This window comes from Syngnathus typhle, linkage group LG22, assembly GCF_033458585.1.
Source record: "Syngnathus typhle isolate RoL2023-S1 ecotype Sweden linkage group LG22, RoL_Styp_1.0, whole genome shotgun sequence".
Classification (NCBI taxonomy): domain Eukaryota; kingdom Metazoa; phylum Chordata; class Actinopteri; order Syngnathiformes; family Syngnathidae; genus Syngnathus; species Syngnathus typhle.
The window spans coordinates 533,087-555,011 of NC_083759.1; the positions used below are offsets into that span (position 1 = coordinate 533,087).

The window sequence follows — 21,925 nt, forward strand, 5'->3', positions numbered from 1 at the left end:
CTTCCTCACCTGCTCGTCCAATGGCGTACCACGTGACAGGCCACCGCATTAGGGAAAAGTCATGGAACTGAAAGGGAAAAGTGCCACACTCGCCATCCATCGTGTTCGAGGCAATGACGGTAAGCACTCGACACACTATTGCACTTTCAAATACCATATTTATTTTTTTCTCTTCTGGGATGAACAGTCTCATGAATCTACAGTAAGGCTTGACATTATATTTTTAGCATAATAGTTGTCATTTCTTCTATAACAAAAAAAAAAAACATACAAAATGAACGTTAGCACCATATGTTATTAATTATATTCATATTATTCCCTACAACAGGGCAAAAAGGTACAATACTGGACATCAGCCTTGCTTTTTTTCCCCTCTCTCCCCATCCCCATGAATTATTTAATCATACTTATATTTAACCAGCACAAAATATCCTCACACCGTGTCATATATATATATATATGTACATATATATGGCATCCATGGAAATCATATAACCCAGAGATTACTCAAAAACACACCCACAAGCTAACACAACCTGGAAATTGAGGGAATATCAAGAAAAGCAACAATTGTTTTTTTCATAACCATTTGTAAATTAGCAGCAATTGACATGACACCCATAGTTGCTCGGTTGCAATATCAAATCCATGTTCCGATAAAATGTCACAGCCAAGTCTACGATTATTAAAAAATAAAAATTAGATACACACAGATAAAAGGACATATAGATGACAGGAAGTTACAACACAGCAATCACGTTCTAGGTATATAATAGACTTTTTTTTTTTTTTTTTTTTTTGAAATTTCCATCTGTAGTTTGTGCTCCGAACTCCATCTTCTCATTGTCCCAGATAAAAAGAAACACAAAACAAGTGTATGCCGCGAACATCGTAAGACCACGTGAAGACGAGCTGTGGCAAATAAAAATGGCACCATCGAGAGTTTTGCGGTAGATTCAGTGTGTAGATTGAGGTGCTGGCGCTTGAGAGCATCACGGCTAGTTGTTTCTGGGCTGTCTCCCTTTTTTTTTCTTTTGTTTTGATGCTCTTGAGAAAGCCCCAAAAGTGAACTTGGCATTAGCACCACTGGATGAGTTGGTTCAGCACCAGCTTGTAAATGCATTCGTTCTTTTTCCTGTGCTGTGACGGACGGAGACATCAGAGCACACCCTGCTGCTGCTGCTGCTGCTGCTGCTGCTGCTGCTGCTGCTGCTGCACAGCACTTTTTTGTTTTATGCTGACAGACAGATTGGTTTTTTTTTGGAAGCGGAAGAAAACTGGCAAATGCATAAAAAAATGGTCAACAATCATTGACCGGAGCGTTGAGCAATTTTTAACCCAGCGGGTTTCCAATTTATCCTCACAGGGGCGGCCTTCCGTGACCTCCCCGAGACCATCTCAAGTTTTTTTTCAAACAATGAAGTTCATAAACAGTTTGGCTGTGGATTGGTCATTATTTGCATTGAACATGTTTTTGTTCTTTTTCTTCATCTGCCAACAAAAACCGAGGAATGACGACAAGTTGTCGGGGGTCTCAAGAAAGTCGTCATCTGGTCCAAAGCAAACGCAGCGAGAAAAGCAGCTGGGATTTGGCGAGGATCGAGGAACACGGGTTATGTAAAGGAGGAGGCCTCGCGATTTGCGGACCGGACCGGCCTGGACCGAAGCACCCCGAACGTTAGAAGGCACAACAAGGACTGAGGAGAAGGAGCTTCTTGCAGAAGCGCTCTTGCTGTGCGTTGTCCACAGGTATGGAAAATGGTTTGTCAACAATGCAAAAAGCATTTGTCAAGAATGAAAGAAAAATGCGAAGGGAATGGTGGAGGGTTCGCGGACGGCCGTGTTTGCCCGATGACGCAACCTGCAATGTGTTTCAAATGGTGTTTCCGTTCAGCTACATTGATGGCCCTTTTCAATTGTGCCTTTCCTCCACTAGAGGGCGATGTGCAATGAAAAGATATCATGAAAGGGTGGAACTGATTGAAGGTCAGTGTGCTTCTCTTTGCCTCTCTCACCATACATGATGTGATTACGATTGAGGATTTTGGAGCAGAAATAGCAACGGCCGGGATGGCGGCGCCCCCCCCCCCCCCTCTCGAGGGTCTCGGTAAACACGATCAATGTTGGCCTTATTTACATAAAGAATGGCAGTGAAAGTCGGACGTGCAAAAGGCCATCACCCTCTTCTGACGCGCTCCTCCAACATTCCCCGTGTCGGACGGCAAAGCGTCCGGCTTGCCCGCCTCGCCCGCCTTGCCCTTCACGCGAGTCGCTCTACGGAATAATGCATGAGAGCAATTTCATCATGAAACATTCATGTGTTATCTATACACTCCTCCACAGGCCCAACGGGATTGGGCCTGTGATATCCGTCCGCTCTGCCGTGTGTTTTGGTTTGCTCATTTCTCCCCAAATAAAAGAGTGAAAGGTCTCACAAAGGTGGACCGAGGCTCCGAGGGGCGGGCCCTTCAGAAGGACGATTCGTACTGCAGGAGTTCGTAGAGGAGGGGGCCGTCCCTGTACCTGATGCCCACCGCGTTGGGACTCACGTACTGCAGCACGTTGATGGTCCTGCGCAGGCGCCGATCCACAAAGTGCGCATCCCAGGCCGGGTAGCGTTTCCTAGGCATGTCTATCTTGATGAGGGGGCCTTCGGGGCGGACGGGGCGGCCGGAAGAGTCCACCGGCTCGGCGGAGCGCACCTGGAAAACGGGAAGGCAGGAGTCGGCGATGCTTTCGTCCGACTCCGCTTGCTCGCCCGCCGGGCCCCGCGTGGGCGTGGCCTGAGAGCCGCGCGGGCCCGGCGTGGGCGCCATGGGCTCGGCCTCGGGGGGCAACGGCAGCCCCCAGAGCAGTTCTGCGCAACAGGAGCTTGCCAGGACCCTCAGCCGGGGGCCCATGGGGTGCAGGACCCCGTAGTAGAGCACCATGCAGGCCACACCTGAGGCAAAGCACAGGAAGACGCTGCAGAGGGCATAAGAGGCAAAGGCGTCGGTGGTGGCCGGGTCGCGGTAGGCGTACCAGAGCCCGCTCAGAACGGCGTTCTCTAACAGTACCACGGTGTAATAGAGCACCATCCGCAAACGCGTCCGCCCTTCCTGCACATTGAACCAGCAGAAAACGTAGACCACCCCCACCACCATGTTGAACAGCACCTCCTCCCACTTGGACATGCAGAAGTCGGTGCCGCCGTGGATGACCCAGAAGGCCATGGCGCACCAGTGGAGCACCACGAAAATGCCAAAGTAGATGTGGAAAACCGAGGCAAAGAGGGCAAAGGACAGCACCCGGGAGGAAATGGTGAAGAGGCGCCAGAAGAGGTGCACCACAGCGCCGCGGTAGCTCATGCTCTTCTTGTCGTCGCGCGAGTCGCGCAGGAGTTTGTGGTAGGACGCCAGCACCCAGGCCAGGGACAGGAGGGACGACAACACCGAAGAACCTGACGAGCAGAAGAAAAGCGCTAGCTAGCCGACGTTTGCATCCAACCGGGCCCGGCTGTCGGACAACCGTTCTTACACTGCTGCCACTCGGCCTTGTTGCTTTGGATCATGATGCAAAGCTGCAGCACCAGCTGGGGGGCGCTTTCCAGGAAGGTCTCCAGCAGTCGCAGCATGTTGACGTCGGCGTACTCGTACATCATGGCCCAGTAGAAGCGCCGCTGGTTCTCCTTCTGCCGGTAGCTTTGGACCCCCAGGTACATGGTGCGGACGTACCTGCAGAGACGGACCCAGTTTTGCCTTTCATTTGGCCATCTCCGTGTTATTCCCGCGGCTGCGAAAGCTGCGCCCGACGCCGAGGTCAAGGCTGCGATTGTCTGACATTTTCATCGGGACCGCTAAATGTCAGATGGAATCAGCGGCCGGGCCACCGATCTTTGTCTGAAACGACACGCCGTACGTCTCCGCCCACTAAGCTCCATTAGCCTCCGCTTGGCCCTGAAGCGTTGCCATGTCGTAGGCGGCGACGCCGCCGACGCCTGTGAAGGAGTGTTGACAATAGCGTCGTCACTCTCACGCTGGCGCAAACACGCTCGGCCGGCATCACGTCGGCGCTCCCTCCCGCTGTGCCTTTTTGCAAAACAAATATTTTGTCAGCTTTTGGCAAAAAGGGCATTTGCGCAGATGCGTTGGCCCCCTCCCGTTGGCTCGTCGTCTCGCTCGCTCTGGCGCCTCGTGAATTATTTGTGGCGCGATCGTAGCACTTTGCTCGCGGCTCGTTAAATCGCCGTGTGCGCTAACAGCTCGGCGCTCCAGCTCAGCCGTCGGCGGCCGGCATCAGCATCGAGGCGGGCGACACCTCTGCAGACATCTAGTCTACTTCCCGTGAACTTGACCGTCACCGTCTAATGGCACGCGAGCGCTAACCCTCACGCCTACCCGGGCGCTAAATCCCAACGCAGGGCCGTTAAGACCTTATGTGTCAATCCAGCCTTTGTGGCTCAGCGTGTGTCCGTTTTAATCGTCGCGCTGTTCCTAGATCTGATACGTCTTCATCCTCCCTATGGCAGCGATTAGAGCCGAGCCGCTACGCTGGCTCAGCCCGGCTCCGAATCCAACACGACCGGCGCCTCGGGCCCATCGCTGGGATGCGGGATGGAGCCATAACAGGGAGGAAGGACGCGTCAGTTGCTGGAAGCGTGTCCACGGCAAAATGTTAGCTTGATAGCGACTCTGCTTTGTCAAGAAATGAGAGAAGAAAAAAGAGATATCGATCATTTCTGCCGACCGTTACGATCAATCAGAGGCGAGCGGTCAGCGCCGTCCAATATCCGCAGCGCTAATTCAATGAACAACAAAGGGGCTTAATGAAATGACGGATGAAAAAGCCCAGCGTGGCTCCGATCGGCACCCTCCCCACGCTACGGCCAAAGTCCACTCGATTAGCCGGGCCATTTTGTGATAACAATTGGAGTTAGCCACCGCGCTAATTCTCGAAATTGTGTGATTGCAGCATAAAAGCAAAAGCGGGCCGGGCCGGGCCGAAAATGGTTTCCTTCATGCTTGGCTTTGGAAGGCTGCTTTTCCGCCACACAAGGAAGGAGCAGATTAGGTGGCGGATTAGCCACAAAAGGCTTTGACCCAGTTGCTTTTCAAAGAATGCGCCAGCAAAAAAAAAGAAAGATAAAAGTGCACCATGGCTGCCTTTTAGTCTGCACGCAATATCTTCTCTCCATGCTAACCTTTAGCATGTGAAGCTAGCGGGGCCTTTCTTGCATCGCTTGTTTGAAACGCACGATGCGTAGTTATCGTCGTACTTTTGTGTGCTTGCAGTTTGGCGTGCCATTTTTTCCCGCGGCCTGGCGATAACACCAGAGTGGAGTGGCGAAAGCCAAGTCAGCACGCTGCGAGGGGAGGGAGGGGGCGGCGGCGGCGGCGGAGATAAGCGGCAAGGGTGCGACTCGGCACAAGTGACACTGTGATGTAGTGACAGTGCAAGCGAGGAGGAGGAGGAGGAGGAGAGGATGCTCACCAAAAGAGGCCTGGGGAGGACGAGAAAGGGAGGGGGGAGGCGAGGGGGAGTAGGTAAACTAATCACTGAGCACGCAATGCAATTTTCTGGCTGTGTGCCTCGCACTCCCCTCCCTCCCTCCCTCCCTCCCTCCCTCCCACCACGCCGCCTCACGTCTTGGGGGCCTCGCCGTCGTCTTCTTGCTATTCCGCTCACAGACGCCGGCTCTCCCTGCTCCATCTATCAGGCCGTAGAACCACCCCCTCCCCTTCCCCAAGCGGACGAAGGTGATTCACACGGCGGCAGCAAAAGGCAAATCCAGGAACGACCCGGCGCTTCACGTCGTCAACGCTTTGATCCCGAGTAAAGCAGTTCAGGTCACCAAAACAACCGTCAATACCATGATTTTATCCCCTCACCCGATGACAATCCATCAAAAGAATTGATGAGGAATTGTCTGTCCGGCGAACCAAAACGGAGTGACTCCATACTTCTTCATTTGCCTTCCTGTACGTCTTCAATGACGGTATCAATGAGAAGAGAGAGCGCGCCGTCACGGGCAAATATCGCAGAGGAGCTCAAACGTCTTTCCGTGGCGCAGCGTTTGAGAGCCAGAGCCTGTCTCACCATTTTGCAGCGCCTTGGTGATGATGATAGATGCTCGGCGCCACAAATGCAAATTGAGGAGGCAGCCCTCGCTCGCTCGCTCCCTCGCACTCACTAATGCACGTGCACACGCACGTGCACACAAGCCTGCGGTCGGATGTCACGATAGCGGTGAACGGCCACTCGCAGCCGTTTTCCCAACAGGCATGGAATTTGGACGCCGCGAAATGTGGAGACGGCGGCAAAGGCAAGATGAAGCAGAAGAAGAAGGAGCCGCATTGCTAATGATGCTAGCAACAAAGCCGCTGATCAAGGGTGGTGAGACCTGTGATGTCATTGTCAAACAGCATTAGGGAGACGGGAACGCACACACACTACGTCAGCCCATCCATCATCGTTGACACTGGTGTCACCTCGCAATTCAACTGACTCTCACGTTTCCTCCCTCTCTGTCTCGCCATCACACGGCGGCGACACCGGAGGGATCCGCTGGCGTCTCCAGGCTGAAGCTCAGCAAAGTGGGGAGCGAGAAAACCAAATGGAGACCAAATGGAGTGGGCTGAGGTCACATGCAGTTCACGCCGCAACGGGGTACTGAAAAATCATGCAAGAGTTGCCAAGGTAACCGCGCCTTGGCCAGGGTGGAAAAGGGACGGAGCCCGACGGATGATGGTGAAGCCGGACTGGAGGACATGCGGGCCCGAGAGCGCCGGCGCGTCTCCCCGGGCGTTGCTAAGTGGTGGTAACCGGACTCCGCTGTGTTGCAGTCTGGGAAACGTGATGAATTGGAAGCACGTCATGTCGTCGGCGCCGAGCCAAGGCGGCCATTTCATTGACCGAACACGGCTACAAATAATCAAGTGCGGATTAGCGGGAAAGAAATTCACACGGCTGATCGGAGGCCGCTGGATTATTTCCTCAGAAGTAGGACAGGGAGAGCGACCCGGCCCGGTCTCGGAAGGGAGACGCCAGCAGCTGTTTTTACTCCGCCAGTCCTCTTGGGAGCAGCGCTCAGGACCTTGCTCCACCTTACCGGAAGGGTAAGGGGGGTCTTGAATTGCGTCCATCGGGCCTTCTGGAGCGGGCGACCCGACTCATGAGCAGCGGCGGCGGCGGCTCCATTTTGATCCTGATTAAGTGCGAGTCGCGAGGCTTCGGGGAAAATGACGCGCTTCTCTTTTTGACAGCTGCCATGTGCATCAGTCGCCGTGCGGCTCGGCGCCGAGACGCCCCATAAAAGGGACGGATGGGAAGAATCTGTGGCAAATCAGTCAAAAGTGCCAAGCTTTGCTTTCGCCGGCACAATGACAACTAACAGCAAAATCGTTGTCAATAAATCGCAATTACGAGCAAATTCAAACGGAAAAATCCAATTCAGCCCGAGTCAACATCGGCCATCTGTTCCGATGTACCCGCCCACGCAGCGCCAATTGGTCAAGCAAACATGTTGACAACGTTTTGCACACGACTCGATAATCCAAGCTGTGAATTTCCATGCCCTCGACAGAATAGTCCCATCGTCCAAAGGAGCAACTTTGTCTTTCAGGGGATGCTTTGAGAATAATTGTCAATTTCTGTCTATGTGAAGCCCTTTGAGACTGCTTGTGATTTAGGGCTATACAAATAAACTTGACTTGACTTGACTTGACTTTTCCCTTCCCACCGACCCGCATATTTGCTCCCCTAAGCATGTGCGAGAGGATAATGAGGAATTTCAAGCGTAATTTTTGGGCCTGCATCAAATTGCCGAGCAGCGCCTGACACACTTTGATCAAAGGCGGCGCGTGAGCGAGAGCGAGCGAGAGAGAAATTGCCTCTGAAAGGTCCACTTACTTCACAAAAGTAGGCCTGCCAGCGCCGCAGAGCGCAAAGGCGGCCGGAAAATGGAAGGCCGGTCAGGAAGGCAAGCAAATGGGCTTCATCAAAATAAATCAGGAAGAGGACAAAGCCTATTTTGGGCTTCAAAAGGGATCCCGAGGCAAGAAGAAAACTTTTTTTAACGCGCTGCACTAGAACCAGAACTCGGACTAGACCACACCGGTACCGACCGCCCACGCCAAAGCTTTTGCTCGCTAGCGGTGGCTCAATGAGTCATTAGCCCGAGGCTCGGCTTGTCCGCGCTCACCTTGGGAGGATGGAGGTCGTCGACACGCTCATTTGTCAGCGCCCCCAAAAATAAAAGGAAGCATACATTGCAGCTCCATTGCCCAAAAACACAGCAAGACCAAGAAGAACAAAAGGATCCGTCCGTCCACGTGAGCTCGGCTGCCGGGTTAGCGGCGGCGGCGGCGGCGGCCTGCTGGGCGCCGTCTCACAATGACGAGACGAGCCTCAGAAGCCTCCACGCTTGGACCTCGGCGGGAAGCCTTGGAGCTGAAAAAAGGTTGCTATGGCGACCACTTGAGAGTGACAAGTAACATTGGCGACAACGTGCTCGAGTACATTAGTGATGCTTCGGGAGGAAAACTTGGCTATTGACTTTTGTTTTTTTGAAAAACCTTTATAAATGGCCGCCGTGTCTTTAGCAGCTTTCCTCGGACGAGCAAAAAACGAGTCGAGTGGAGCCGAGCCGGCGAGAACCGCAGTCGTTCGGCAAAATGTCACTCGTTGGTGTTTACGCGAGGTGGCGCCGTACGCTAAAACCGTTTGGCAATGCTGCTGCGGATGATCCGATTCTCAAGAGAAGGCGAGGGATAAATCAAGCTCATTTCAAAAGATGAGACATCCCCGCTAATCTGGCCGCAGCAAGACTCATAAGGGCCCAAATCCACTTCTCGCCCGAGGTTTGGAGCGCCGGCGCCGATGCTAGCTAAAAGTGGGTCATTTGGGCCGCAGGATGATGCGCGACCTTGAGACGAGTCTTGTTCCTGGACGGACGGCACCGTCGTCAAGAAAGCGTGAAAGATGGATGCGGGCCACAGTGTGCGCTGGCCTACATATGAAGAAAGTGGGCCGACCCACACCAAGCCTTCGAGTCAAAAGGCTCTCTCTTCTTAGTAGCGTCAGCGCTAACGCTAACGACATGAAAAGGGGAGACAGTTGTGAAGCGCGACAGACAACCAACGGAAACTCTTCATTTCTTGATCAAATCGTTTTTACGAAACTGCGGGTCGCTGTCACGATAGCCCGCGTAGCGCCAGTGTGCTAACGCTGAAGCGCGCTAATGGATGGAAAGCGAGAGACGGCGCCACGGTGCAGAAAGAAAGAGCACACCTGGGAGTGTAAGCGGCACCTCGTTCAATACACAAGACAGCATATTATGGGATGGATAATAGGAGTACAGTACAAGTCCCGCGAAAATAGACTTTGCGCTCAGCAGCTGTCCTCCGGGTCGCATAATGCTTTTCTCCGCTGGCATTTGCGGGATGACAAATGGGCCAAACGTTTAAACGCCCGGCCACCGGTGCTGCTCGGCTACAAGACGGGAGCTTGGATGTTTTTCACGATTGACCTTTTTCCCAATTTGCCCAGTCGTGATTATTTTACAGTTGAAGCTAATGTAGAAAACAACATCAGACTTCCCGATTTAGATCTGAGCCCAGAGAGGAAATAGAATCCCCAGAAAGCTTCGCCGATGACGGAGGATGGAAGCCATGCAGTCGCTACAGCTGCCAAGCGGGCCCGCACGCACGCACGCACCATCCAAAAGTCAATAAAGCCTCATCAAGAGCCAAGTTTCACAAAGCGTGCATGCTACAAACGCAGTCAGAGCAGAGCGCCGCTGTAAGCACGCCGATATGCACCAATTGATGTGTCAGCCCAAAAAAAAAAAAACCAAAAGCACTATTCTGAGCCTATACGTTGAAACAAGCCAAATGGGTCCAACAGAAACAGCGAGTTCTCCTTTTGCCATATTGACGTGCTTCATTGTCCATTTTGCGCAGCACTTCCCTCTCCGATGTCAAACGCCTCGGGCCAGTGTGAAACGCAAGCAAAGCTCCAGTGCCTTGCCGGTACCGGTGCAGCCATCACACGGTGACTTCCCTCGGGTGTGCGAGGTTCACCACACGCGTGTGTGGCGCGCATGCTAATGCTACTAGGCCCACCTGCGCTCAACATTGCCGTTAGCTAGCTCATCTGTCCGCTAAGGCTCGAGAGCGCGGCGTCAAGGCCACGTCTACAATCGGCTAAACGGGCGGCGTCTAATTGCCGACACCCTTTTGAAGTGTCGAAGCGACTTTTTAAAAGCAATCGGCCGAACGCTTGTTTATTTGGTGTGAAATGACAGCCTGTTGTGTTTACAGACGAGACGTGCTCCACTCCTTGGCCAAATTGGTGTAATTGCCAATTATTCCGCATTTCTGGCCAATTGTGACAAATTGGGAGGGAAGAAAAGAACAAGTCCCACGGTGGGCCCGATCTGCTGGGGATACCCCCCCCCCCCCCCCCCCCCCCTCAACACTCGTTTGGGTGAGATTAAGACATCCATCGCGCCGCCGGGAGATTTGCGCGTGTCGCTGTGCAACATACCAGGATTATAAGACGCCGACGGAAACCTCGCTCATCGAAGAAAAAGGAAAAAATCGCAGTGGGATGCCAACCGCGATGCACGCCGGGAAGGCGGCTGGCTAATTGATTGTGGAGGGAAGATAAAAGTGAGTAATGAGACATGACTCCTGTCAGCTCTCGAGCGTGATGAAGTCACAACTTTCATGCTAAGTGATGCCGATACCTGAGATGGAAGCGGCAAACGCTGGCAGTGAAAATGAGCCCGTTAGGTGTCGGAATATGAGGTACACCTATTTGCTTTGGCCTTAGATTTGTTTTGGGCGTAATTCCACTGTAAACCACTAGATGGCGCCTACAGATGTATTTACAGGTTTATTTTGCAATCTTCGGCCAGCATAATTGAGCTCAAGGATTGGCTTGGCAGTGTGTGTGCACATGCATGCACGTGAGGGTTGCTGCCCAGGCAGGCAGGGGACGATTGCCAAGGCCCCGGTCTGCCCCTCAAGCAGACGCGATCCGCCGGGCTGCCCACTGCGGGGTCAAAAGCTGCTTGTGTCAGATTAGTTTAGCGAGAGGTCAGCAAAAGGCTAACAAGGCGATATGGAGATTATTGGCCGGCCGTGAGATGGCCATGACACCAGGCGGCCAAGGATATGGTATTAGGAAGGAGGGATGGATTATACACACGCGTGCGGGTCAGGTCTTTGGGAGGGGGGCGTTGCACAAGACACAATGACATCATGTTGAGGGGGTCAGTAGACTGCGTGAGAAACAGATGCTCTTGGGTTGCAATATCTAATGGGAGTCTTTAATGCAGCTTGGGGAGGAAAGGGGGGAGGAAAGGGGGGAGGAAAGGGGGGCAGTGCGACTGAAGACACCACGCTCGCGCGCACGCGCACGCGCACGCTTTTACTCCCCACACAAGCGCAATGGCGCACTGTGGTGAAGTAGCCATTCGTGTATGGACACAAATGCAAGTCAGTTCCCATGCTCAGCTTCCTTGCTTCTCCACCACACAACGTGTGCACAAATCCATTGGCACAGATTCACCCCGGACGGTGCAGGTTCTTCCAGGACAAGTGGCAGGCGCGCCCGCCCGCCGGCGCTCGCCCGCAGCACGCAAAAGCCGACGTGACTCTTACCTCCACACCTGTCCCAATTGAAAGACGTGCAGCGCGCTCTGCCAGAGCCACACGGACAGTCGGCAGCAGCGGTCCCGCTGCAGGCTGGCGGCGGCTCGGCGGCTACTCAGCCCCTGCACCGAGCCCAGCGCGCCCTCCGTGTAATCCTGCACGAACCACCTGAAGCTGAGGATCTGCACCAGCACCGAGGGCACCAGGACGAAGAAGAGGGTCACGGCCGACCACAGGAAGTCCCGGCTGCGGTAGTAGTAGGCGGCGAGCCACACGTCGCTGCCCACGTCCCAGAAGAAGACGAGCAGGGCCAGGACGATCCACAGGCAGTCCAGCCAGAGTCGCTGCTCCTCGTGCGGTGGCCGCGCCGCCTCCCTGCGCCTGGCCCGCAGGTAGTGCAGGCAGGCGCTCCGGCAGCCCCAGTAGCACGACGAGGTGTTGCAGCAGTGGCAGATGTGGAAGGAGCTGCTGTTGTCGGGCCCCTCCTCCCCGGCGCCCACCACCTCGTCCAGGTTGCGCAGCTGGGCGAAGCCGGTGATGACCCCGCGGCCATCGGACTTGGCAGCCATCTTGCCGCCCCCCTTCGCTGCCCCCTTCTTCCTCCTCCCGCCCCGACGACACTTCCCGGACACCTGTTTTGCACCCGGAGCCCCGGAGCCATCTACGAGCCGCCGCAGCTCACCCAGGCTCCGGGCTGCGAAGGCGCGCGCACGCCGCAAGCCCCGCGGACGCAGCGCATCCTCGCCCCCTTCCCCTCCTCGCGCGTTCGAGCTCTTTTAATCCGGCCGAGTGCGATCGAGCAATTTTTAAATGTCCATCTCGTCAACCCCCTCCTCCCCCTCCCGCTGCCGCTGCCGCTGCTGCTGCTGCTGATGCTGCTGCTTCAGCCCTCCCCGCATCCCTCCTCCAGCTGCAAGCCTAGTACCACCGCGTCCCTCCACTGGCCCTCGCCGACGTAATTCATCCCCTACCTCTGCCCCCTCCCATCCCCTCTCGTGATTCTCCCTTTCAACGTGGTTGCCATCTAGTGTCTCGTTTCAAGTCCCCGTTAGAGCACGCACGCACGCGTGACCACCCCAAAGAGGACTGCATGTGAGACAGAGGGTGCAATGTCTTGTCACTGCGGATGCATTTGAAAATAACCACCATGCATAATCCCAACCAATAGACAGACATGACTCGTGCACGGGAGAAGCGTTGTGCGCAAACTGGAAGCGGTGCGATGACGAATCGATCCGCATTGGTGAGCCCAGACAAACTGCAATACGTTGCCACACAGATGGTCCCACACGAGGCTTCATAATATCGGATTGAATAGTCATTTTTGCTCCATTCTGCTCATTTTCCATCCGTATAGCGCTGGTTGGATGGCATGGAGTCCGCATCCGCTGATTAAGCGCAAAACGCGATGTACATTTTAAAGTCAAATGAACCAAGCAAGAAAATATTTGGAAAGTCCAAGTAAGCAGGAGGACCGGGACGACCCAAATAACTGAGCAGAAGTGCTAGCCACTCACTAGATCGCCTTCTGGTCTTGGCCTTTTCGTCAAAACACAAACACATCTCCTTTGCACTTTGTCTAGATTTGCCTGCATGGCATCAACTCGATTTCAAATAATTCACCATTGCAGCGCGTGTAATAAGAAATGTTATCCAATGCTGCCCCTCGGTGGTCATAACTGGTATCGCCGGTTAAGCGAAATTGATCCTAAAAATGCCTTTAAAAAAGTGAACGTAGCGACTGACTACAAATGGATGCAAAAAATAAAAATAACAATCATCGATGAACGTTTAAACAGAATTTTAAGTAGCAAGTCCAACACTGCAGTGTTCGGCACGTGACTTGTTTCCAGTCGGTGTGTTATTGTTGACGGACGTGCGTCACTCCTTTCGGCAAACAAGCAAAATAAGACATCAGGTAATTGGACATCAAATGTATCGCATTCAGTACACACGTGCCTCCTTTCCTTCTGCGACACGCATAGTTTTAGCCTTACATTCAAACAATTTGTGCCGCATGCTTCCCGTATTTGTCATTGCCGACTAGCTAGTTAGCATTAGCCAGATCGCTCTCGCTTGCAGCAAGCGCTGTTTTTTTTTTTTATATCCATTTTCATTGTCACTTGGCTGCAACACGCAAGAACGTTGGATAAAATAGCCCATGCACAAGACTGTTCTTTCCTTTAGTGTTCCTGCTGCACCTGCCGGGTGGTCAGGCGTAAGAATGGAGTTTGCGGAGTTGATCAAGACGCCCCGGGTGGATGGGGTGGTCCTCCATCGGCCCTTTATGCCCACCGTGGAGGGAACCTTGTGCCTGACGGGCCACCACCTCATCCTCTCCTCCAGGCAGGACAACACGGAGGAGCTGTGGCTGCTTCACTCCAACGTTGACTCCATCGAAAAGAGGTTTTTCCTCCACTGAACATTTCGTGTGACATCTCATGACATGAACTATTGACTCTCTTGCAGGTTTGTAGGTCCCGTCGGTAGGATCATCGTCAAATGTAAAGACCTGAGAGTGATCCAGCTGGATATTCCTGGGATGGAGGAGTGTATCAACATTGTTAGCTCTACTGAGGTAAAAAGAAATGCATGGACCGAAAGAAGCTTGAACCAAGCGATACTTTGCTCATCTTCATTGCTCTCCAGGCCCTCTCGACACTCGATTCCGTCTCCCTGATGTACCCTTTCTTCTACCGGCCCATGTTTGAGGTTCTCCGTGATGGATGGAATTGTTTCCGTCCTCAAGATGCTTTTAAAGACCTTGAGTCCATGGTAGGAAATGCAGGACAGCAATGGCGGGTGCTTGAGCGTGGCCCTACCCGAGCCACCTTGAACAGGGCAATACAAATGTTTCCATGTTTAAAAAGATGTATTTCTTTTTATTCTGATTTCTTCTGTCAGACAGACGAGTGGCGGCTGAGTGAAGTCAACAAAGACTTCAGCGTGTGCCCATCCTATCCTACCCTGCTGGCGGTGCCCAAGGGCATCGATGACGACTCGCTGAGAATGGCGGCGTCGTTCCGTCACGGCGGCCGCTTTCCCGTGCTCAGCTACTACCACAAGAAGAACGGCATGGTGAGCAAGCAAAGGTTCTGTACTTTGAGCCAACTCAAGTGTTGGCTGCGCGTCGCAGGTAATGATGCGAGCGGCTCAGCCTCTCACCGGCACCAACGGGCGGCGGTGCAAGGAAGACGAGAAGCTCATCAACGCCACCCTGAGGCCAGGCAAGCGCGGCTACGTCATCGACACGCGCGCCATCAACGTGGCCCAGCAGGCCAAAGCCAAAGGAGGGGGCTTCGAGTCCGAGGCCAACTACCCGCAGTGGAGGAGGATCCACAAGGCCATCGAAAGGTGCTGGCCATTTAAAACAAGGCCACATTTCCTTCAGTTGGAACTCAGCAAATACTATGAAAACAGCAGGGGCCCCCGAATTGAACCTTGTGGAACACCATACGACCACAGCGGGTCAGAGCGGGACTCGGCACAACCCGACGAGCTTTATTCAGTCAGCGCTCCTTGTTTCAGGTTCGGTGTTCTGCAGGAAAGTCTGATCAAGCTGGTGGAGGCGTGTAACGACCAGTCGCACAACATGGACCGCTGGCTCAGCAAGCTGGAGGCGTCCAACTGGCTGGGCCACGTCAAGGAGATCCTGACCACCGCCTGCCTGGCAGCCCAGTGCATCGACAGGTTCCGTGCTTCTTGCGTGGTTGACTCTGTTTGGATTTCGTGTTTGCTTATTTATGCCGCGTCTCAGGGAGGGAGCGTCCGTCCTCGTCCACGGCACAGAAGGCACCGACTCCACTCTCCAAATCACCTCCTTGGCTCAGATCATCTTGGATCCGGGCTGCAGGACCATCCGAGGCTTCCAGGGCCTGGTGGAGCGGGAGTGGCTCCAGGCGAGCTCCGGTCTCTTCGGACGGGCCATTTGGAAGCACGCAAACGAGTTGACAACTTGTCTCGTCCCCAGGCGGGTCACCCCTTCCAGCGGCGTTGCGCCCAGTCGGCCTATTCCAGCGGCAAACCTCGCCAGGAGGCTCCCGTCTTCCTGCTCTTCCTGGACTGCGTGTGGCAGATCCTCCGGCAGTTTCCGTGTTCCTTTGAGTTTGCCGAGTCCTTCCTGGTGCTGCTTTTCGAGCACTCGTACGCTTCCCAGTTTGGCACTTTTCTGGGCAACGGTGCGGCAGAGAGGTAAAGCCAGCAACTCGGGACCCTGCGCCTGCCTGCCTGCCTGCCCTCGGACCTCCTCCTCAGGCCTCCCCATCACTGTTCCCTACAGGGCCAAACTGTCCGTGTGTGACAAGACGGTGTCGCTGTGGTCGTGGGTGAATCGGCCGCAGGAGCTGGAGCGTCTGTGCAACCCGCTCTACGAGGCCAACGGTCTGGTCATCTGGCCCTCGGTGGCCCCGCAGAGCCTGCTGCTGTGGGAGGGTAAGATGCAAAAGCACATCCATAAAAAAAAGGGTCAGCCAAATGGTCCACAAGGGGTCGCTGTCGTCCTGATGAGCCCATGCGGCATGTTTGAGGCTTCTCCAGTCAGCTTGATTCCATGTGTGAGGCGTCACGCCATCATTTTTTGCCGAGCAAAACTGCTTGGTTAGAAAGCATCAATAGACACACATATGTTTGAGTGGAAACAATGTGTCAGGCCAAATCACCAAGCTGTGGTCCACATCATCAGAGATAAGATTAAAATTAAAAAGGGGTTGGAATGGAGACCACGTTCCTAAAAACAAAGTATGTGGCGCGCTCACGTGTTCGTTCGTATAGGCGAGCCTTGGGCGCTTTTCGCATGTTGCGGATTGTTCGCATTGCTTGAACTTGCTCGCTCACCCGCCAGCCGACACCTGAGAACATCGTGGCGCTCAGGGGTCGGTCGGGGGGGGGGGGGGGGGGGGTGCATACATTCGCACGCCGAGTCGTTCGCTTCCGGACGTTTATTTTTGTGTCCGCGTGTATTTGTTGACCACCTGACACATTCTGGAAAAACACTTGTGTGCCTGCGAGTTGCGATAAAGTCAATAAAAGCACATGTTGACATTTCCGGCCGGTATTAATGGCCGCCTCGTAAAAAAATAGCTCGCAAGTCCTAAGGAACATTTATGACTTACAGGTGCAGCTACTGACTGCGTCAATAAAACTTTGTTGCGCTTCAATTGCTCAATTTGATTTGCATTCGGGTTGTTAGCTAAGCATTTGTTTAGGTTTTTTTCTTTGCGTTTGGTTCCAGGAGTGTTCCTCCGCTGGAACCGCTCGTCCAAGTGCCTGGACGAGGCCCACGAGGAAATGGTGCACATCATCGAGTACAACAAGGAGCTCCAGAAGCGGGTCAACCTCCTGCGCCGGCAGCTGGCCCAGTTGGAGACGCAAGATCCGCTCCTGCAAACGCCCTAGAAGCGAAAGCGAGGCAGGCAGGTAGAAAAGCAGACGCGCCTCATCCACTTCCAAATCAATGCGATTGTTTTTATGTTGACGTCCCACGGCTGGCTGCTCGTTCATTCGCTCGCGCCAAACATTCCTCACACGACAGCGGACGGACCCACATAACCTGTCCTGCAGAACGTAAAGTAGTTGCTGCGGGGGCACTCCACTGATCACCATGGCAACCATCGGCTGCCGTAAGATGACTTATTGCGGCGGCAACATAAGCGTAGCGAGCGTAGGCGGGGTCAGTGAGTGGGCGCTTTTACGCTTCGTCTTGATTGTCCAACGTTAACGGCAGCCGCTACTTCCCGTCCGGTGTTCTCGTCACATTGTCGAGTCGCTCGTCATCTGCAGAACACTAATTAGTTTGACCGACGCAGGTCGTGGAGAAAGAAGAAAATGTATCCAGCTATCTTCTTTTTGTTATAGTTTACCGTGCAGCTTAAAGTTGATTCGAATTGCAATCATCGATGTTACGCAACACTTCAATCCTCAAATATGGTGGCATAACATTCCGTATGTATCCCTGTGCTTAAAATTCAAATTGTATGTTTCCAGTTCCCACACGCACATTATGCAAATGTTTTTTTTGTGTGTAGTTGCGCAAACTGCAATTATTGTACTACTTTGTTTGCACGACAGAATGACGCCTCATGTGCTCTTGGCTTTGCCGCACTTATTAAAACTTTCAAGTGGTGAAAATGGCGGAGGAACGTTTTTGCATTTCACGCATCAGCTGGCGCCGTGGACTGCTGCTGTTTACATCCGTCCTCCACGTACCTTCAAGGACTGCGTGAAGGTTGTGACACACAACTTTGTTTTTGGAAAAAGTGTGTCAGCTTACTGATTAACACGTGGGGGGGGGTTGTCACGGGATCGTTCCTCATCCTGCTTCGACGGGAAACGGGTGCGCCGGTTTGTCCACTCGCGCGCTGGCGTTGACCATAGTCCCGCCCCTTTGAGTGCACGCCACTGGCCTAAACATTGTCACGCTTCTTTGGCTGCCCTCTATCAAGTGCAAACACGCCAGCAAAGTCAAATGTTTTTTTTTTTTCTTGGACGACGGGCAAAGTAAAAAAAGTGCTTTGAGGTGTGACTTTATTATGCGACGCTGCCATTGATTAAAAGGCAAACATTGTGAAAAATGATCTGTACAGCTAATCAAAGCATGAGTGAGGCAATAGCTCCTCGTGGCTCTTTAAAACTTGCCAAAATGCTTGAAAAGGAGTTTGAAAATCGCCTAATAGTGAATAAGTCAATCATTGTAAATGGGGCTTGTGTCAATAATACAAAGTAGAAATGCAAATGTGACGGGGGAAAAAGGTGCTGTTGTGTAAACAAGCACAAGGCTCACTAGAAGGGACGGACGGTCCGCCGTGACGTCACATGGGCGCGGCCAGCCTGCGGCGCACCTCCGGGCGTCGACCAATCAGCGACGAGAGCGGCTTCCCCTCGAACGCAGATGGCCTGTGATAAAGAGGAGCTGATGCAACACTGGCTTCACATATCACCAAGAGCATCACGACATACGCCTGAGTAACTCGTTTAGACCAACTCCAAAGCAAAAGCCAGTCGGACTGCCTCCATAACTGGTGAGTACGCGCAAACTCAATAAGAACACTTTTATTATCTTCCGTCTCGGAACGTGCGCTTCCTTGTTTTTAACACGCACTGCGATCGCCAAGAAATGAAATCAGGCCAATATTTGATGGAGGTGTTTTATCAATTTCAGCATGATTATTTAAGGCACGTCCGTCGCCATTTCTCGGCGCGGTGCACATGGCGTGGTGGGTAGCGGCGGCGGCGGGTGCTGCTGGTGGGCTCCCTTTGCACCACGTCAGCCTTTTTTATGCGTCATGCGCGTGGGGCGTTTTTGTGGAAACGCTGCCACCCAACCAGCTTGTGCCCCCGCCATTCAAAGGCGAACACAAAGAAGCTGCTGCTGCGTAATGTTTTGGGTGGTGGCAGTTGCAATAAACGCCCTCGCTTGCTGATTGGGCAGGACAGGCTTGTATAAAAACGACTTTACTTGGCTTCCTCCTCTCTTTCCTTCTCCGGGAGCTGCACGGTAACACACACGGTGAGTACTTTGTCGCACCAAAACCAGAACGCGTAAACTGGATGGAAATATGGTGTGATTAATGGAGATTCTTAGCGGTGAGCTTAAAAGTCTTTACATGGTCCATATAAATGGTGGTAATAAGCGAAAAAGGTCAAATAAAAGAAACGGTGTGTACATTTAATAGGAAGATGAAGTGTTCATTTCATGTGTCCTTGACGTTAGTTAAGCGAGTTTTTGTCGAATCAAAAGAAAATGGATGCATGGATGATGTCATCCGTGTTTAATTGAAGGCAAATGACAGGAAACTCCGTCATTTTTCCACATTTGTAGAATTTTAACTTGTGTAAGTTTTGAAATTTGGGAGTCCATTTTGTTTCTTATTAAAATGCAGCTTGCGTGTCTTCACCCGTGCATGTTGTCCTCGGCCGCTTCTACATTAGTTTGGTCAATATTTGCATTCCTGGGACGTGACTCGAGACATGGAAAAGATCCCGTGTGGTCACAACAGGGCCTTTCAAAGATACACAAACGCTAGCAGTCAAATGTATTTTCCAGCCAGCGTGATGAAATCTGAATGGACCCTTACAGGTTACAAGTATGGCCGTGGTCAGAACCCTCAGCAAGGTGGCCGAGCAGGCGTGCGGCTGCCGGCCCTTGGCGGTGGCGGTGCGCTCCATCAGCTTCTCGCCGCGCCAGGTCACGTCCGACGCCAGCTTCCACTCGGTGTCCTTCTCCGAGACGGACCACCCCAAGGTGCTCATCACGGGTGAGTGAGTGAAGATTGACCGGACTGTATCGAAGTAAGGAGGTCGGTCAGTGGGTTGCGGGGGCTGGCAAGGCAACCCGAGTAGTCTGCCAGCTCGGAACAAAAGACCCTCAGCTTGGCTTTTGAGTTATTTGGGCTTTCTCTGTGGAGCTTAACTGTCACCTGTCCATTGCAGGTGGCCTGGGGCAGCTCGGCGTGGGGCTCGCCAAACTCTTACGGTAAGAATCCCTTTTGGCCCACTGTGCGAGTGTGGTTGTGTAACACGCCTCGCCTCGCTCTTCAGGAAGCGCTTTGGAAAAAACAACGTCATCCTGTCCGATATCAGGAAGCCTTCAAGCGGCGTTTTCCACAGCGGTATGTATGTCAGCTAAAGTTCAAAATCATCAATGGGCGAGGTGTCCATTTTGTAAGCGGTCTCCCGTGTCGCCATCAGGCCCGTTCATCTACTCGGACATTTTGGACTACAAGAACCTGCGGGAGATTGTGGTGAACAACCGCATCACTTGGCTGGTCCACTACAGCGCTCTTCTCAGCGCCGTGGGCGAGGCCAACGTGGCCCTGGCCAGATCGGTCAACATCACCGGTGAGTCTCTCGCAAATGTTTTTTTTGATTGGGGGGGGGAGTTTGGCTAAGCGCTCGCTCCTCTTGTCGGCGGTCAGGCCTCCACAACATCCTGGACATCGCCGCCGAACACGGCCTGCGTCTGTTCGTCCCCAGCACCATCGGCGCTTTCGGACCTACGTCGCCGCGCAACCCCACGCCCGACCTGTGCGTGCAGAGGCCCCGCACCATTTACGGTGTCTCCAAAGTCCACGCGGAGCTCATGGGCGAAGTAAGATGGAGGATGCGTTCGGCTGGTGGTCCAGGCTTGAAGGCTTAGCTTGTGCTACTCTACCTCCCCCTCTCAGTACTACCACCATCGCTACAGCCTGGACTTCCGCTGCCTCCGCTACCCTGGAATCATTTCTGCCGACTCCATGCCCGGCGGGGGCACGACAGGTGAGCGATTTTATATACTTTTGAATCGTCGTCCATTCCCAGCGCTCACATCGCTTGAACGTTTTCCAGACTACGCGGTGCAGATCTTCCACGACGCTCTCAAGACGGGCAAGTTTGAGTGCTTCCTGCGGCCCGACACCAGGCTTCCCATGATGTACATCGACGACTGCTTGCGCGCCACCCTGGAGGTGCTGGAGGCGCCGGCCGACACGCTCAGCATGCGCACGTACAACATCAACGCCATGAGCTTCTCGCCCGAAGAGCTGGTGCGGGAGCTGCGCAAGCACATGCCCGAGCTGGAGGTCTCGTACAACGTGGACCCCGTCCGGCAGGCCATCGGTAAATTCTGCTTTGCGCGAGGCTGAGCGTGAGCAAAAAATGTGCCTTAACCCGGGTCCTTCCTTCCTTCCTTCCTTCCTTCCTTCCTTCCTTCCTTGGCAGCCGACTCCTGGCCGATGGACTTTGACGACTCCAACGCCAAGCGCGACTGGGCCTGGAAGCACGACTACGACCTGCCCGAGCTGGTGCAGACCATGCTCAACTTCCTCAGCAGCGACACACGCATGGCCCACGCCAACTAGCCGCGCGGCGCCTGAGCTAAGCTAACGCAGCTTTTTTTGTACATAGTGTATAGAATGACCAAAGAGGGATACACACTTGAGGTGGCCTGTGTACATAGTCGTTTTCTCTCTCTCTCTCGCTCGCTCTTTCTCTCTCGCTCGCTCGCTCGCGGTGCCCTTTAGAAAAAGCAATCCTGTGCAAGGAGGTGCGCTGAGAAATACTTTTGCAGAACTCTTTTGTTTATTCCACAATATAATTTATTCTTTCTATTGGCGTCGAGTGAAAGCTCTTTTAATATTTCCAATTGATTTTATTTTTTGTCCGAGATGTGTAAATGGTTACGAAAAAGCTTATCGACATTCTGAGTTATTTTCAGGGAAAAAACTGCTTTATTTGTTTCTTCTTTTCTGCTGTTACAATAGTTTTGTGGACAATAAACCACTTTTTGGCATATTTTGGCCCCATTTTTATCTCCT

General features: G+C 53.2%; 3 protein-coding genes across 4 annotated transcripts; 2 read left to right on the plus strand and 1 right to left on the minus strand.

Moving 5' to 3' along the window:
- Positions 1-343: 343 nt before the first annotated feature.
- Positions 344-12,205, minus strand: xkr6b (XK, Kell blood group complex subunit-related family, member 6b). The gene is made up of 3 exons (XM_061270957.1): positions 11,646-12,205; positions 3,517-3,713; positions 344-3,439 (listed from the first exon to the last, which is right to left on the minus strand). The coding sequence occupies exons 1-3, from the start codon at positions 12,203-12,205 to the stop codon at positions 2,469-2,471; spliced, it is 1,728 nt and encodes a 575-aa protein (XP_061126941.1). The 3' UTR covers positions 344-2,468.
- Positions 12,206-13,406: 1,201 nt separating this feature from the next.
- Positions 13,407-17,764, plus strand: mtmr9 (myotubularin related protein 9). Its single transcript, XM_061270120.1, has 11 exons — positions 13,407-13,554; positions 13,824-14,042; positions 14,106-14,214; positions 14,286-14,411; positions 14,541-14,714; positions 14,773-14,990; positions 15,165-15,326; positions 15,394-15,535; positions 15,607-15,827; positions 15,916-16,067; positions 16,867-17,764. The coding sequence occupies exons 2-11, from the start codon at positions 13,861-13,863 to the stop codon at positions 17,028-17,030; spliced, it is 1,650 nt and encodes a 549-aa protein (XP_061126104.1). The 5' UTR covers positions 13,407-13,554; positions 13,824-13,860; the 3' UTR covers positions 17,031-17,764.
- Positions 17,765-18,494: 730 nt separating this feature from the next.
- On the plus strand, positions 18,495-21,902 carry tdh (L-threonine dehydrogenase). 2 transcript variants are annotated; one of them, XM_061270121.1, is made up of 9 exons: positions 18,495-18,652; positions 19,711-19,888; positions 20,064-20,106; positions 20,172-20,242; positions 20,322-20,471; positions 20,549-20,721; positions 20,798-20,888; positions 20,958-21,227; positions 21,330-21,902. In XM_061270121.1, exons 2-9 carry the CDS (start codon positions 19,720-19,722, stop codon positions 21,467-21,469), a joined length of 1,107 nt encoding a protein of 368 aa, XP_061126105.1. In that variant the 5' UTR covers positions 18,495-18,652; positions 19,711-19,719; the 3' UTR covers positions 21,470-21,902. The 2 variants fall into 2 exon arrangements, with proteins under 2 accessions (XP_061126105.1, XP_061126106.1); XM_061270122.1 differs by lacking the exon at positions 18,495-18,652 and adding an exon at positions 18,891-19,140.
- Positions 21,903-21,925: the final 23 nt, after the last annotated feature.

What these genes read in the sequence shown, in the direction of transcription:
- xkr6b (XM_061270957.1), bottom strand. Translation starts at nt 12,205, where the DNA reads ATGGCTGCCAAGTCCGATGGCCGCGGGGTCATCACCGGCTTCGCCCAG. An exon ending in CAATTGGGACAGGTGTGGAG is followed by an intron (nt 3,714 to 11,645) that starts GTAAGAGTCACG and finishes CCGTCTCTGCAG; the next exon opens with GTACGTCCGCACCATGTACC. An exon ending in CAAGGCCGAGTGGCAGCAGT is followed by an intron (nt 3,440 to 3,516) that starts GTAAGAACGGTT and finishes TCTGCTCGTCAG; the next exon opens with GTTCTTCGGTGTTGTCGTCC.
- mtmr9 (XM_061270120.1), top strand. Translation starts at nt 13,861, where the DNA reads ATGGAGTTTGCGGAGTTGATCAAGACGCCCCGGGTGGATGGGGTGGTC. An exon ending in GTTGACTCCATCGAAAAGAG is followed by an intron (nt 14,043 to 14,105) that starts GTTTTTCCTCCA and finishes ACTCTCTTGCAG; the next exon opens with GTTTGTAGGTCCCGTCGGTA. An exon ending in ACCACAAGAAGAACGGCATG is followed by an intron (nt 14,715 to 14,772) that starts GTGAGCAAGCAA and finishes TGCGCGTCGCAG; the next exon opens with GTAATGATGCGAGCGGCTCA.
- tdh (XM_061270121.1), top strand. Translation starts at nt 19,720, where the DNA reads ATGGCCGTGGTCAGAACCCTCAGCAAGGTGGCCGAGCAGGCGTGCGGC. An exon ending in CCCCAAGGTGCTCATCACGG is followed by an intron (nt 19,889 to 20,063) that starts GTGAGTGAGTGA and finishes TGTCCATTGCAG; the next exon opens with GTGGCCTGGGGCAGCTCGGC. An exon ending in GGGCTCGCCAAACTCTTACG is followed by an intron (nt 20,107 to 20,171) that starts GTAAGAATCCCT and finishes CTCGCTCTTCAG; the next exon opens with GAAGCGCTTTGGAAAAAACA.